Raw genomic sequence first — 16913 nt, 5'->3', positions numbered from 1 at the left:
AATTTTCCCATAAAAAATTCCGAAGGAATTCCATCGGAGTAAAAGAGAACATGTTCCCTATCTAAACTCCGACGGAATTCCTTTGAAATTTCCAATGGAAATAATCCGTAGGGGCTCAAACACAGGGTCGGAAATTTCCGATGAAAAAAGTCTGTCTGACTTTTTCCATTGGAAATTCCAATCGTGTGTACGGGGCATAAGTGTAGCAATATGTTGCTAAATGTTATACCTTCATTAAATGTAACCATATTTCTACACTTAGAGGCGCCTCTCTTCTCTTTTATACTCATTTGTGACATGATTCTACTCATATCAAGACATTGCTTGTATATCAAGTCAAAATGTATAAAAAAATTTAGCTTGTCTTGCAAAATGCTCCCAAACCAAGTTACTCTCAAACCAAGGTTTTACTGTAATGCACAACCTTAATCTCTATTAGATGACGTCATTGGGTGTTATAACCAAATTCTGTTTTTCTTTTTTCCCTAGTACAGATAGGTTATAAAGTTCAGGAAATTTGGAAAGTTTCCAATTATCACATCACAAAAATCTCTGTAGATATTTTCTGGCACATTACTAAACCATCCTCCTCATCTGCTATTGGCAATGACATGTCGGTTATACCTTTTCCCCAGGTCAATGTTACCAAGTGTCGTTCAGGTCTTTGTACCACCACAATATCTGTAGGGGAAACGGCTGTCGTTTGACATTTCAGATCTGTTCAAGTGTGTCAATTCAACGTGTCAGTGAGACATAATCACCAGTCATATGGCAATACTGTCTATGTTTTTCTACCACTTTGAGCCCTGATTATTACCCGGTTTAGCTCTGCTAATTGCACCATAATAGAGCAATTTTTAGATTTCTGCTACTGGAAGCTAGTCTAGCACTACAGGCCAAGCAGCAGGCTGATAGACCTACTAGAAGGCAAGCAATACTCCAGATACAGGCAGTCCCCGAGTTACGAACACAATAAGGACTGTAGGTTTGTTCGTAAGTGGAATTTGTTCGTATGTCGGAACACTGCATTTTTTAAGCGTAACTTCCGCCTGTGCATGGATGTGGGATGTTCCAGGCGCTTGCTAAGTTTTTCTGGGGCTCTTCTGGCCATGCAGTAGATGTAGTACTGCAGTGTGGGATGTGTCTGGAGGTGCTTGGAGGTATCAAGGACCACCGAAGAGCACGGTAATCCTGGATACCTTTGGCATTTGAGGCCTTTCGGAAGTAGGAGTCTTTCGTAACTCAGGTGTTCGTACATCGGGGGCTGCCTGTACTGGGTAATAGAAGGGGAAGTTCTAAAAAGAAAAGAAGAGGAGAAAGAAAGAAAATAAAAAAGAGATATGGAGATATGGAGAAAGAAGAAGGACATGGGCGCTATCTCCTGGAACACGCAAGGAGCTTCTCAAAACATAACTTGTATCATTTCCCGTTGATTCGCAAGCTTCTTATTTTACTGTTGCTGGATTTAATTTGAGCACTAAATGTCTGCCGTAGGCCATAGCACTTTGTTCACCCTCTGTGCCGCTTTTTGTAAATAAGCAACATGAGAGTGAAAACTAATTTAGGAACGAACACATTTGGCAAAACACAAAACAGATGTTTGATACCATGCAAATTGGGCATGTCCTTATTTCACCAATATACATTATTCAAGGCAAAGTATGTCACAGATCAAATTGGCTCTCGTTAACAAGCTATTTAGCTGCAAATACGATTCTTCCGAAAGGTTCCCGCTGAACTCCTGCTGAATTAAGAAATGTGGCTTGTGTTACGGTTTTATCATTAACCTTAAACAGGTAAAAAAGCAAAACGCCAAACACCAAACCCAAGGTCAAATTTAAACATAAAGTGAACCTATGGTCAGGCTTATGTTCTATTCATGTTCTTAATAAGCATTGTGCTTAACCCTTTAGCTGCCTCTTGGATTCTTAATAGTTAGGGGAGGTCATTAACTGGACAATTACTGGTCTCCTTTACTCTTTGCCTGGTCACATCTGGGTCGCAGGTGGGACAATGGAGCTTGGGGGAATCTTCGCTGTCCTACCTGGGGGGTGCTTTTTCGAGAGGTCTATTGAAGTAATCTAGCGGTGCCTGATCATTTTCATCCAAAAGCTGACAGTCAGCTCATTAAACTTACAAACATTATGTGTATAAAACCCCCTACTGCTGCGGATGTAAGTTTTATGTCTGACGTAGCAAGGGGCCAAAAGAAGCCATCAATGAACTCTGTAGCTACAGGCACTGTAGAACAATTCATTATAACATTTACAATACAGGAAGTAAAGTTGTCCAAGTCGAGTGTCAGCTCTCTTCCCGTGCACCTGCTCTATGTTTTTATATTAAAGATTAGAAGACTGGAAGGCTTCAAAGTCACTGCTGGGAGTGTGAGAATCTCTGCCAGGTTTTTACACCCATGGGCCCGTTGTGGAGATTTCCCCTAATGTCCTTTGATACCCTTTTAGATATTTATATACAAGGTGCCACTTAAACAAGAGAGAACACATTCCTGTTGGGATGTAGATGTCAAATAGAACCTGAATGAGGTTCTAACCATATCTGGCTCTGTCCAAAAATTACACCCAACACCAGATTTGTGTTTTACTTACCCTAAAAAATCAACTCTGGCTGAATTACTCACCTGGTCTCCATTGCTATCTCCACAGACTGACCATTCTCCTGGGTTGAATGACACTTAGCTTTGTCCAACCTATTTCCTGGGAGTGTACGGTGTCATGGACTTGTTTACTTGGGTGGCAATCACCATTGGCCCCTGTACTCACAGTAAAATGATGCAGAGAGATGTGCTGATGTCATCAGGCATCAATGTTCTTTGGATCTCCGAGGCTCACCCATTCTTGAAGAAGAGGCAAAAAGGACCCTGTTTGATATGTGACCGGTCCAAAGTCATCCAAAAAAATGTGGGGGAGGATTTAGAGGTGGGGGGACTTTGGCTTGACATATTTGAAAAAGTCTCTCAAGACTATGACTAAGCAAACAGAGGAAGGGATGGAAGGTCTTTGTAGAATTTCTGGGCTGTTGAACTGAGGGCAGTGAATACAGAGCAGTGATGAAGCATTGGTTGCCAGCACTCGAGGCAAGGCAAGTATTGTGCCCCCTGGCTCGTGATTCATTAGCATTTCCTAACTTCCTTCCACTTGGGTTCCCTTCCTCATCCACTCTATGCACCCTCTTAAGTGAGCACCCCCACCCGCCTCATTAGGCACCCCCACTTTCTTCACCCCCCCTCATTCTGCCCCTCCAACTTCATACACCACCCTAGTGAGCACACTCAGTCCCTCTACTACCTAATTGTGCAACCCAACTCCATATAACCCCCCTTCTTCCCCAGGCTCACTGGTAATTGGAGGAGATGCCGTGCAAGGCATGCAGTGGTCCTGAGGAGGAGGTAGGAGAGGAAGGAGAGGAGGATCTAATCTGATCCATCTTCAACTGCACTAAGCAGCACATTGCCACACACTAAGCAGAGTTGCTGCTCCCTTTGCTATGCACATTCTGACCTAGAACAGCCCATAGGACCAGAATGGGAGAACTTATTTCCAGAATGGACCTCTTGCCTATTCTCACCCTGAATCCTTACGAATTTTGTGCCCCCAAAGAGTTTTGCACCCAAGGCAACTTCCCCTCACAAGGATTTTTCCAAAGATAGTCAGAAGATCCGACATCTGTAAGACACTTACACTGTCGGATCTTAGAATGCAGTACCGCATCCGCCGCTGGGGGCATTTCGAGTCGAAATGCCGCTTTGCGTATGCAAATGAGGACTTAGGCAGATCCACACAGCTTTTTAGCTTTGTGTTTTCTGCGTAAGTTACGTTTTGCATACGTAAAATTAGGGATGCTTTTACAAGGCCTAAACTGTTTAGACCTTGTAAAAACAAACCTTTTTTTCGATCGCCGCGTTTTTTTTTAAATTTCGAATTTTTTTTCCCGGCGCGTATTTTTTTTTTTACCCGACGCAACTTTATTGTCCCGTCGCGATCCACAAAGCCCGGCGTAAAGTACGTTCGCGCGATGCACGTCTGGAAAAATGACGTCACACGCATGTGCCGAACGTCCGGCGCGGGAGCGCGCCTCATTTGAATAGGAATCGCCCCCTCGAGCAGACGACCACCTTGCGACGGAGGCACTTAGGTTACACGGCGTGTAATTTCTAGGTAAGTGCTTTGTGGATCGGGCACTTGGGTAGAAATTTAACGCCTGTGTAACTTAACTGCTGAAAGTTAAGTTAGGCAGGTTTTTTGAGAATTTGGCCCCATGTGTAAAACATAATTTTCAGGTTCCTATGTCACTTTCCCCAGTCCGTATAGTTGAGAAGAATCTAATATAGTGCGATCTGCACTGCATTAGAATCAATGGAGGACAGGTGAGACATCAGGTTTTTTTAAGACCCCTGATAAGAGAACCTGTCACCAAAAATGGATCACATAGGGAACTTTTTGTCCCCTAAAATGATAAAAAAAAAAGTTAAAAAAATTAAAGCTACACCCAAGAGCTTACAAATCTTACAATAGAACTACCACAATTTTGTTTTCTATGGTGTGTGCTATATAAGGTTTTGGAGGTTTATGTAATCTTCAGGCCTAAAATTATCTTATATACATGTGTGCAAAAAGCTAGAAACGGCTCTGGAAACGAAAGTGTTCAAACTAAAAAAATGAAACAACATTTTTAAAAGAATAGAGAAAAAAAATGTACTGATCACAAAAATCCATCAATTTGTCAGCGTCCGTTATAAATAAATGATTGCACAGATGTAAAAATGTTTGTAATAAAAATGCTTTGTTGTGTGCCTCCTGTTTTACATGTATTTCATATTTATGAGCGCTGTATTATTCCGCATTTGTGTACATGCTCCATAAACCATGAATAATTCTTCCCATTTCCACTGTGCAAATCTCATTATTTGTGAAGTCCATGTCGCCAACTTCTGTTCCATTAAACTTTGGAGAGGATGTAAGAATTGCCTGCGACGGACAGCGAGAGAGGATGTGGAGGAGGGGTGTATAGATGGGAAGGGTGGAGGAGGTGTGGGGGGGGGGGGGACCTTTCCCTAGTCTTACCGAGTTTCTGATCAGATGCATTAGAAGATGCAGAAGTCAGAAAGAGCACACCTCATTTCCTGGCTAGCGGACATCCAGCATCATCTAGCACTTTCCTCCAAGCCTTGCTGTCCCTGATCAGTCTCTTGCTATGGTAACTTTTTTTATGAAGAAGGCTTTTCCACTGGCCAAGAATGTAAAGGGTTCTTAGCTGTTGACCATCAATGTAGAGGTGGCTTTGCCACCAACATAAAGGAGCTTTGCCACTATCCAACAATGTAAAAGGGAATTGCCACTATTCTGCAATGCTAAGATAGATTTGCCACTGACCACCACTGTAAGAGGGCTTTTGCACTGAACACCACTGTAAGAGGGCTTTGCACTGACCACCAATGTAAGAGGGCTTTTCCATTGACCACTAATATAAGAGGTCTTTGTACTGACCGATAATATAAGATGGCTTTGCCACTTACCACCAAAATAAGATGGCTTGCAACTGACAACCAATGTACAAGGCTTTTCCACTGACCACTAATGTGAGAGGCTTTTCAAATGACCACCAATAGAGAGATGGCTTTTGCACTGACCACAAATCTTAAAAGAGCTTTGCCATTGGCCATTAATGTAAGAGGCTTTAGTTGTAGACCACTAAGAAAAGATGGCTTTACCGCTGACCATTAATACAAGATGGCTTTGCCACTGACCATAAATGCAAGATGGCTTTGCTACTGATGACTAATGTAAGAGGCTTTTCCAATGACCACTGAAAGAGACATTGTTTTGGCACTGACCATCAATGTAATAGGCTTTTCCAATGACCACCAATAGAGAAATGGTTTTGGCACTGACTGCCAAGCTTAAGAGGGCTTTGCCATCGGCCACTAATGTAAGATGGCTTTGCCACTGGCCACCAATGTAAGAGGCTTTTCCAATGACCTCTAATAGAGAGATGCCTTTGGCACGTACCACCAATTTTAAGAGGGCCACTAATGTAAAAGGGCTTAGTCGTTGACCACTAAGGTAAGATGGATTTGCCACTGAACATCAATATAAGAGGGCTTTACCACTGACCACTAATGTAAAGAGGACCTTCCAGCTGGCCTCCAAGATAAAGAGAGCCCTTAACAGTGCAAAATTATTTTCCTTTGTATGTTTCAAAAGACTACCACTGAAGCCCATGTAAAACTGGCTGTTGGAATCTAGGGGGATACTGCCCTCAAGCATATCTTAAGCATTGCCTGGCAGCCTTGACTGTGTGGACCTATAATCATGTAGACCTTTTAATTATCCACCCTGTTTTTAGAATTATGTAAAGGTACCTACAGATGTAGGATGATCTTTGGACGATCTTTGGATTGTTAAACCATTATGTTTGAACTCGATGCCCAACTCTCTGGACATCCTTTGTCTACCCTTACCCGAGGGAAGAACCAATTTGTTGGCTTGGATTCTCTAGGTGGACCTCTTCTGCTTCTGAAATAACATGAAGTTGAAGGATCATGTTTATGGAAATATTTATGTAGGAAAGATCTTTAAGGTCAAATTGGGCCTGCATGTCCCACCACCATCTCATGTCTGAAGGTAGAGTTGGAGTTTCTCCTCCACTAAGCCTGGGTTCACACTGCTGCGGGGATAAACTTGCACAATTTCATTCCTACATGTCAGTCCAATGATTTTAGAGACATCTGTGCGGTTTCCTGCATAGATGTCTATGGAAATCACCAAAAGTAGTACAGAAACTACTTTTGGGAAATGGCGCGGCGCTGCAAAGTGGGCATTACACGGTGTCCATGCAGGCAATAGCCTCCAATTTGGCCAAATCGCCAAATCATATCAATGTGAACCAGGGCTAATATAGAGGAAAAGTGTAAAGGCTCGTACACACGATAGGTTAAACCAATGAAAACGGTCTGATGGACCGTTTTCAGCGGTCCAAACCGATCGTGTGTGGGCGCCATAGGTTATTTAACCTTTGGTTAAAAAAAAGCAAACTTGCTTTAAAATGTAACCGATGGATTGCTAACCGATAGGTCAAAACCGATCGTTAGTATGCAAAATCATCGGTTGAAAACCTGCGCATGCTCAGAATCAAGTTGACACATGCTTGGAAGCATTGAACTTTGTTTTTTTCAGCACGTCGTTGTGTTTTACATCACCGCGTTCTGACACGATCGGTTTTTTAACTGATGGTGTGTAGGCGCGACGGACCATCAGTCAGCTTCATCGGTTAACCTAAGACAACTGTCCTTCAGACCGTTTTCATCGGATGGACTGATCGTGTGTACGAGGCTTTAATGTTGCTGCAACCAGCTAAATATTTATCTTCTCTTTCCAATTACAGAAAGAAGTTGGAAAAAGCAATGTGATTTATATTTTTGCAACATCCTTTATTGTCCAATTTACTTATGTAGCTAGCTGCCAATCGATGAAAATATGTCTTTTGTGCAGGAGGTATTAATGGTCTGTGTTATTGTACATGAAAATAGAAATTGGGCTTAAGAAGAGAAGTGGAATCATTCACTTAAAATCTGTATCTTTTGCTAGAAAATCACTTAGAACCCTCAAATATTATATATATATATATATATAGATTTACGTCGTTTCCGTTTGGCTTTTTCCGGCGTATAGTTAAAGCTGCTATATGGTGGCGTACTCAATGTTAAGTATGGCCGTCGTTCCCGTGTCTAATTTTGAAAATGTTACGTCGTTTGCGTAAGTCGTCCGTGAATGGGGCTGGACGCCATTTACGTTCACATCAAAACCAATGACGTCCTTGCGACGTCATTTAGCGCAATGCACGGCGGAAAATTTTAGGGACGGTGCATGCGCAGTTCGTTCGGTGCAGGGACGCGCTTCATTTAAATGAAACACGCCCCCTACCCGCCGCATTTGAATTACGCGCCCTTTCGCCGCGAGAGATACACTACGCCGCCGTAACTTACGGCGCAAATTTGTTGTGGATTCAAACCAAAGCCAAGTAAGTTACGGCGGCTTAGCGTATCTTAGATACGCTGTGCCGGTGCAGATCTTTGTGGATCTGCCCCATAGACTATACTTTCCCAGTATTTTGCCCTTAAACAAGACAGTCTACCGGGGGAATTAGTTCTGGATCACTTGGCATAAACCCACCACTGGATCATGTGACCTGCAATGTGGTACGGCTGCCAGTGAAGTCGTTATTTATTTTGAGTTAGGATTCTGTTGGTGTCAGTGCCATAGTGCATATCTGCCATGGTGTCTGGTCAAGTGACACAGGACTAAAGTAGGGCAATAGATAACTATAGATAGTTAATCTTAATTCTTATACTGCTAACCTTTCTTTCTAATTCTTTCCTAGTTCTTCAAAGCTAATCTAATCTTTCAGCTGAGATCCACTTTAAGCCTAGGTTCACACTGCTGCGAATTCAAAATCGCGGTAAAATGCGCGATTTTACCGCGATTTTGTGGCTGCGATTTTGCCGCGATTATGTAATCGCAAAAAGTAGTACAGGAACTACTTTTTGAAATCGCAGATGCGGCGTCGCACTGATTAGGACAGTGCCATTGCCGACAATTGCCGCCGATTTGAGATGCGATTTGACATGTCAAATTGCATCTCAAATCGTTCCAAATCGTACCCAGTGTGAACCAGGGCTAAGACTATTTCCTAAAACCACAGATACTCCGCAGATCTATGGACAATGATGGGAGTAGTTATAAGTTATTTGATAAAGCTATAGCATATATGAAGTCTAATTTGTATCTATAAGTAGAACAAAATATTAATATGCACAATGCACAGCTATCAGAAACCAAAGATCCTATATAAAATGCATACTAGATATTTATACAGCTCTCAATACAGGTTGTGAATCATAATTACACATTTGGAAAGGGTTATACCTAAAGTGGATGTAAACCAGATTCATGAGATTTAAGCTGGGCACATACAGTATATCTGCAGTATTTTGTATCTCTTTTTAATGAGCTAAGTCTTAGGCCCCGTACACACGAGAGGATAAATCCTCTGGCGGATTTGGATCTGATGGCTGTACACACCATCAGATCGAAATCCGCGCGGAATACATGACGATGACGCGGCGACGTGCACGACGCTGGAAGGTAAATACTTCCACGCATGCGTCGAATCATTACGACGCATGCGAGGGAGGGGAGCGGACGGACTGATCCGGTGAGTCTGTACAGACGACCGGATCAGTCCGCTGGACTGGATTCCAGCGGATACATTTCTTAGCATGCTAAGAAATTTTTATCTGCTGGGAATCCGTCGGCTGGATTTTTAGCCGCCGGGAAATGTCCGCTTGGACGTGCACACGACCGGATCTATCTGCTGGAACTGATCCGCGGATCAATCCCAGCGGATAGATCCGGTCGTCTGTACGAGGCCTTATAGCTCTCTTCTGAACGGTTCCTCTGTTATCAGTCTGAGAACTCCTGACATATTTTTTTACTTTTTTGACAAAAGCAGCCTGAAACTTTTATCAAAGGAGGTTGCTTAAATAGATTAGCAGAGAGCAGCTCCTATTACAAAACAGCTCTGAGAGTCTCTGCCTATGAGGAGATGTGGGGGTGTGTCTTTCCTCCAATCAGCAATGTTAGCTATCTTGGCTGTATGCACAGACATCACACTCTGTGTTAACCAGGAAGAAAAAATCTCCTAACAAAATCTGAACTTTCTAAACAGTATATAAATGTGAAGACAGCAGATATACATATAAAACCTATGTAGGGAGATTTGGGTAATCTCTGTGTATCATCTGGGGCTGTTCACTTCACTGGGTGTATAGAGAGTTTACATCTTAATTCACAATATGCTCCATAGACAACATGGTAATAACAAATACGCCATCACATGTCACACTTTAGCCCAAAAATAAAATAAAAAAAGCAACATGAAACAAACTGGAACATTTGTTTATTTTATATTTTATTGTAAAATATGAAGAAATTATTGACATCCAAACATAAAAATGTATTTTATTCTAAAGGGTGTGATAGAGGTTCTTCTGTAGACTAGGTAAATAGTCCTACTATATTCAAAATGATATCCAAAATAGAACACAATATGAGTCGTTACTACTGTAAGGACGGGATATCCCGAATGAAACACTGATACTCTATATCTGTCAATAAGGATTTTGTGGAATATTGAGCTTCCAGAGGTTGGTATTCAAAAAGAACACAATATGAGTTGTTACTACTGTAAGGATAGGATATCCTGAATGAAACTCCTGCAATCAATATCAACCTTTTTCAACTAGGGTTCTGTGGAACACTGGTGCTCCTCCAGAGGTTGGTATCCAACAAAAAAACACAATACAGGACATTACTATTATAAGGATGGTATATGTTAAATCAAACACTGACACTCTATATAAACCTTTATCAACCTTTTTACTCCAATCGAATCCTTGAGAATAAGTGAGATGTATGCCCCTTAACAGAGGTGTTAGGATTGCCACCCTTAAAGACAACTAAAAAGATCATTGGGTTCATGCCACTGGTTCTGCAAGGTGGTGATGGGTCCCAGAAGTATGCAGCCACCATAGAATGGGAGGTCAATCAGCTACAGCTCAAAGAACCCCAAGCAACATCTGGGGGAACCCTAGAATTCCACATTATCCTGGTTGAGAATGACTGTTCTAGATCAACCTTTTTCAACCAGGGTTCTGCAGAACCTTGGTTTTTGTCCAGAGGTTGGTGTCCAAAAAGAACACAATATTAGTTGTTACTTCTGCAAGGATGGTATATACTAAATGAAACAGCAACACTCTATAGCAAACCTATTTCAACCAGGGTTCTGTGGAACATTGGGGTTCTCTTAAACTTTGGTGTCCAAAAAGAACACAGTATTAGTCGTTACTACTGTAAGGACGGTATATACTGAACAAATCTCCTGCACTCTATAATCTTTTTCAACCAGGGTTCTGTGGAACACCGTGGTTCCTCCAGAGGTTGGTATCCAAAAAGAACATAATATGAGTTGTTACTACTGTATGGACAGTATATACTGAATGAAACACAAACACTCTATATCAACCTATTTAAACCAGGGTCAGAACATCGGGGTTCCTCCACAGGTTGGTATCCAACAAGACCACAATATAAGTTGTTACTTGTTACTAATGTAAGGATGAAATATCCCGAATGAAACCCCTTCAATCAATCTAAAAAAAAAATAACTAGGGTTCTGTGGAACACTGGGGCTCCTCCAGAGGTTGGTATCCAAAAATAACACAATACAGGTCATTACTACAGTACTACTGCCAGGAAGGTATATGTTAAATTAAACACTGAAACTCTATATCAATCTTTCTCAACCTTTTTACCCAAGAGAATCCTTTAAATAATTTTCAGATCTCAGGGAACCCCTGCTAAAATTCATTTACCTGGGCTCAGTGAGATGCATGCCCCTTTACAGTGGTGTTATAATGAATACCACCCTAAAATATAGCTAAAAAGATCATTGGGTTCATGCCATTGGCTCTGCAAGGTGGTAACGGGTCCCAGAACTATGCAGCCACCATAAAATGAGAGATCAATAAGCCACAGCTCAAGGAACCCCAAGCAACATCTGGAGGAACCCTAGAGTTCTATATCAACCTTTTTCAACCAGGGTTCTGTGGAACATTAGGGGTAGACATGTGCAATTTGTTTTATTCCGAATTTGTTCTTTAACAAATTTCGACAAATTCGTTAATTTGGAAATATCAAAAAGAACACAATACAGGTCGCTACAAGGATACTAGTACTAGGATGGTATATGCTAAATGGATCACTGAAACTCTATATCAGCCTTTCTTAACCTTTTTACCCAAGAGGAATCTTTTAAATACCATAATTTTCAAATCTCAGGGAACCCCTGCTAAAATTCATTTACCTGGGGTTAGTGAGATGTATGCCCCTTTACAGTGGTGTTATAAATGCCACACTTAAAGACATCTAAAAAGATCATTGGGTTCATGCCATTGGCTCTGCGAGGTGGGGATAGGTCTCAGAACTATACAGCCACCATAAAATGGGAGGTCAATAAGCCACATCTCAAGGAACCCCCGAGCAACATCTGGAGGAACCCTGGAATTCCACGGAGCCCTGGTTGGAATGCCTGTTCTATATCAACCTTTTTCAACCAGGGCTCTGTAGAACCTTGGGGTTCCACCAGAGGTTGGTGTCCACAAATAACACAATATTAGTCGTTACTTCTGTAAAGATGGTATATACTTAATGAAACACCAGCACTCTATAGCAACCTATTTCAACCAGAGTTCTGTGGAACATTGGGGTTCCTCCAGAGGTTGGTGTCTAAAAAGAAAACAATATCAGTCGTTACTACTGTAAGAAGGGTATATACTGAACAAAACTCTGGCACTCTATAATCAACCTTTTTCAACCTGGGTTCTGTTGTAACATTGAGGTTCCCCTAGATGTTGGAACCCTGGTAAAGGAATGTCTGTTCTATTTCAACCTTTTTCTTTTTCTTATAATTCAAGTTTAAGTTTATTTTCAAAATATAGATGGTACATTTGATATAATACAACAAAAAGTCATTATATCGCATTACACAATGATACATCAAGTAGTACATTCCGTCAAATAATACCGTGGTCCAAATCAAAGAATCATTCAGTAGTCTGAGATGAAGAATACAACAAAAATTCACAAATTTCTGTAAACCAACCCAACTGAAATCGAGTAATTACTCTGACTTTTCCAACCCCAGTCATCTTCTAACTCATATTTAAGTTTACATTAACTAATATTATGAATCATACCAAAAGTCCTATCTTTCAATCTAAGAATATGGTAAATTCATAAATAAATTGTCAACTTTCCCTAAACCATATCTCGGTCAAGTCGTTTCCAGGGATGCGTAGCATCTCCTCCAACCATTTTCCCTCCTATATCAACCTTTTTCATCCAGGGTTCTGTGGAACATTGGGGTTCCCCTATTGGTTGAAACCCTGGTTGAGAGAATGCCTGTTCTATATCAACCTTTTTCAACCAGGGTTCTGTGGAACATGGGGGTTCCCCTAGAGGTTGGAACCCTGGTTGAGAGAATGCCTGTTCTATATCAACCTTTTTCAACCAGGGTTCTGTGAAACATTGGGGTTCCCCTAGAGGTTGAAACCCTGGTTGAGAGAATGCCTGTTCTATATCAACCTTTTTCAACCGGGGTTCTGTAGAACCCTAGGGTTCCGCCAGAGTTTGGTGTCCAAAAACAACACAATACAGGTCATTACTACTGTATGGATGGTATATACTGAATGAAACACCAACACTCTATATCAACCGATTTCAACCAGGGTTCTGTGGAACATTGGGGTTCCCCTAGAGGTTGAAACCCTGGTTGAGAGAATGCCTGTTCTATATCAACCTTTTTCAACCAGGGTTCTGTAGAACCTTAGGGTTCCGCCAGAGTTTGGTGTGCAAAAACAACACAATACAGGTCATTACTACTGTATGGATGGTATATACTGAATGAAACACCAACACTCTATATCAACCGATTTCAACCAGGGTTCCGTGGAACATTGGAGTTCTTCCAGAGGTTCCTTGAGAAGTCATCAGTGGTGGATTGATCTCTTACTGATGGCGCTCCAACAGTTCCGGTCTGAATGTCACTCAGCATGGTGCTTTACATCTGCCAGCAGTGTCCACGTTCCTTATTCCTTCATTATTATTATTATTATTATTATTATTATTATTATTATATCTAAAACGTACTGATGATGATATACCACGACTTGTAGATATTATTAGCATGAGACCCTTAAAATTGTTACTTCATGAGAAATACTGCTCTATATAACACTCAATGCCTCTCTATATAAGATAACGGCCAGCCACGCTACTCTTTAGTGGAAGTAATGCACCATCCCAACATGTGATAGATGATCCCCAGCTACCCTGTACATAGGAAGGAACAGGACTGCCCTATCATATAACCTACACACAGGGCTAGAACACTGTGCCCCTCTCAGATACTTCATATCAGTGTATAGAAGGCAATAATCATACACAGCTATAGAGTATTAGGATCTCGTATACATAGGAAGGAGTTAAAGTCTCAGTGACAGCAATGAGCATGTATGTGTATATATATATATATATATATCCACTCCGAGAGTAATGTATGACCGATACATATAATACATAGGCAACCAGGACATTACATGGGGCGGCAGGTATCACTCAATGACATGATTACTATTATATATCAGCCAGATACATACAGACAGATAGATTGGAGGGATAGATAGATAGATAGATAGATAGATAGATAGATAGATAGATAGATAGATAGATAGATAGATAGATAGATACATAGATAGATATTGAAAGACAGGAGGAATAGATAGATATATAGATAGATAGATAGATAGATAGATAGATAGATAGATAGATAGATAGATACATAGATAGATACATAGATAGATACATAGATAGATATTGAAAGACAGGAGGAATAGATAGATATATAGATAGATAGATAGATAGATAGATAGATAGATAGATAGACAGACAGATATTGAAAGAGATAGATAGATAGATAGATAGATAGATAGATAGATAGATAGATAGATAGATAGATAGATAGATAGATAGATAGACAGATATTGAAAGAGATAGATAGATAGATAGATAGATAGATAGATAGATAGATAGATAGATAGATAGAAACTTTTCACAATATAAGTTACAATTATAAAGCATACAATATACACAGGTAGATTAAGAATAGATGTAGACATGGATAGATAGTTAGATAATCATTGAACAAGAGAGATAGATAGATAGATAGATAGATAGATAGATAGATAGATAGATAGATAGATAGATAGATAGAGAGACGGGGGGATAGATAGATAGATAGATAGATAGATAGATAGATAGATAGATAGATAGATAGATAGATAGATAGATAGATAGATAGATAGAAAGAGAGACGGGGGGATAGATAGATAGATAGATAGATAGATAGATAGATAGATAGATAGATAGATAGATAGATAGATAGATTCCAGCTGCTTGCTGCCAGTACGAGGTACAAGCATACAATACACACACACAGTGGGTAGCACTCAGTAACGTTGCCCATCACAGGACACACTGGCACTCTGTGACACATGAATGGGCATCGCCCAGCCACAGCAGCCAGGAAGATGGAGAGATGCTGAGCTCTGTCCTATGACAGCTCCAGCTAATTGGCATATCAGTAATACTCATCGTCTGCTGCCACTCCGTTAAGGATTACTGGCATGACCTGTGTGAGATGGCGTTGCCCAGTCACCATATTACCAATAAAGAGGGTACAGCAAGTATAAAGGGACAGTGGTGGGTACTCACGCTGCTGTTGTGCCCAGACCAGTGAACCATGGCTTGATTGTGAGCTGAATCTCCAGTCAGGGCGAAGGTGGTGCTGCTCAACTTTAACTCTTCCACGCGAAAGCGGCTCACCCTGTCCGAGTCGCCGGACTGCGCCCTGGTCACCCGGTGGCCCTCGGCTTCTCTGGCCCGTCTCTCTGCCCTGCCAGGCACGGCCCGGACGTCCAGGGCAGAGAGCAAGGGGGGCACCCCGAACCCATTCAAACTGTCCCCCTTGAACAGACCGGTCTTGACGCCCCAGTGCCTGTTTCTGTTGCCACTTCCAAACTGAGTCCCATACTTGCGCATGTCCCAGTTGCTCCTGGTGCCCCTTTCATACCCATCCCTGGTTTCCAGTCTCATAGCCCAGTCTGTGCTAGAAGAAGTGTCCTTGTGTGGTTTGCCCCAAGCTTTGGGCTCTTGATTGCTGCCTGGCCGGTTGGCATCTCCCATTTGACCACCGGTTCCCCCCTTGTACCCATCCCTGGTTCCCAGTCTTACGTCCATGTGTTGCCTTCTCCAGACTCCAGCATCGTGATCACCACCTGGCTGGTTGGCATATTCCATTTGACCACTGGTGCCCCCTTCTTGCCCATCCGCAGTTTCCAGTCTTACATCCATGCGTTGTGTGCTCCGTGCTCTGGGATCTTGAGCACCACTTTGCCGGTTGGCATCTCTCAGTGGACCACCGGTACCCCTTTCGTTCTCATCCCCGGTTTCCACTTTTACGTCCATGTGTTGTGTGCTCCAGGCTCCGGGATCTTGGTCACCACCTGGCCGCTTGGCATCTCCCATTTGGACATCGCCTGTCCGGTGCCCAGTGTTCCCCCAATATCCAAAAGCTTCTTCTTCCTGCATCCTCACCACCATGTGTCCCTGCAGCCTGATGTGAGGTTGGCAGGAGGCGCAGGTCAGCTCGCCTCGGCCGTCCGAAATCAAGGTGGCAATGGCAAAAAGCGGCAAGAGCCCCCAGTCCGGGAGAGCCCCCATGCCAACAGCTCCTTGGGTGCTCTCACTTCAACTCCATAGAAGTTTGTGAGTGCGGAGCCTGGGCTGAGCAGCCAGTGGAAGAGAGAAGAGAGGGGGGGACTGAGAGAGAGAGGGAGGAATAAAAGGAGCAGATCCTTCTTGCAGAGCTGATGCCTTCGCTCGCTCGGGAATTTGATAGAGGAGCGAGGAGCAGACAGGGGAGGAGCTGGGTGAAGAGAGAGGCGAGGATGAGACGGCGAGGCGAAGAGAGCGAGACAAACTTCACAGATTCCCCGAGACGGGAAGGAGCAGCGAGAGTGCCGAGAGAGAGAGAGAGAGAGAGAGAGCCCATCAGTCCGGCTTCATGCAGCAGAGATGCAGCCAGATCATCACCGCTCTATTAACCCCTTCTCTCCCACCGGGGGGCAGCAACACACCAGCCAGGAGATGAAGGGTTAAACCGTGCTTGGCCATTGCTGACCAGAGATGAGGGGGGGGGGCACCCCAAATACTCTCATT

At 42.5% G+C, this 16913-nt stretch overlaps 1 protein-coding gene across 5 annotated transcripts in view; it reads right to left on the bottom strand.

Moving 5' to 3' along the window:
* The window catches only part of SORCS1 (sortilin related VPS10 domain containing receptor 1), an 834705-nt gene extending 818110 nt beyond the window's left edge, over positions 1-16595 (bottom strand). For 4 of the 5 annotated variants that reach the window (XM_040361653.1, XM_040361650.1, XM_040361655.1 and 1 more), the window contains exon 1: positions 15408-16595. In XM_040361653.1, coding sequence (XP_040217587.1) covers positions 15408-16415 — 1008 coding nt within the window. In that variant the 5' untranslated portion in view covers positions 16416-16595. The remainder of the gene's footprint in view (positions 1-15407) is intronic. The other variant, XM_040361651.1, reaches the window with a different exon arrangement.
* Between the last annotated feature and the right edge of the window lie 318 nt (positions 16596-16913).

This window comes from Rana temporaria, chromosome 8 (genome assembly GCF_905171775.1).
Source record: "Rana temporaria chromosome 8, aRanTem1.1, whole genome shotgun sequence".
Lineage (NCBI taxonomy): Eukaryota > Metazoa > Chordata > Amphibia > Anura > Ranidae > Rana > Rana temporaria.
This window is presented reverse-complemented; position numbering and strand designations above follow the sequence as displayed.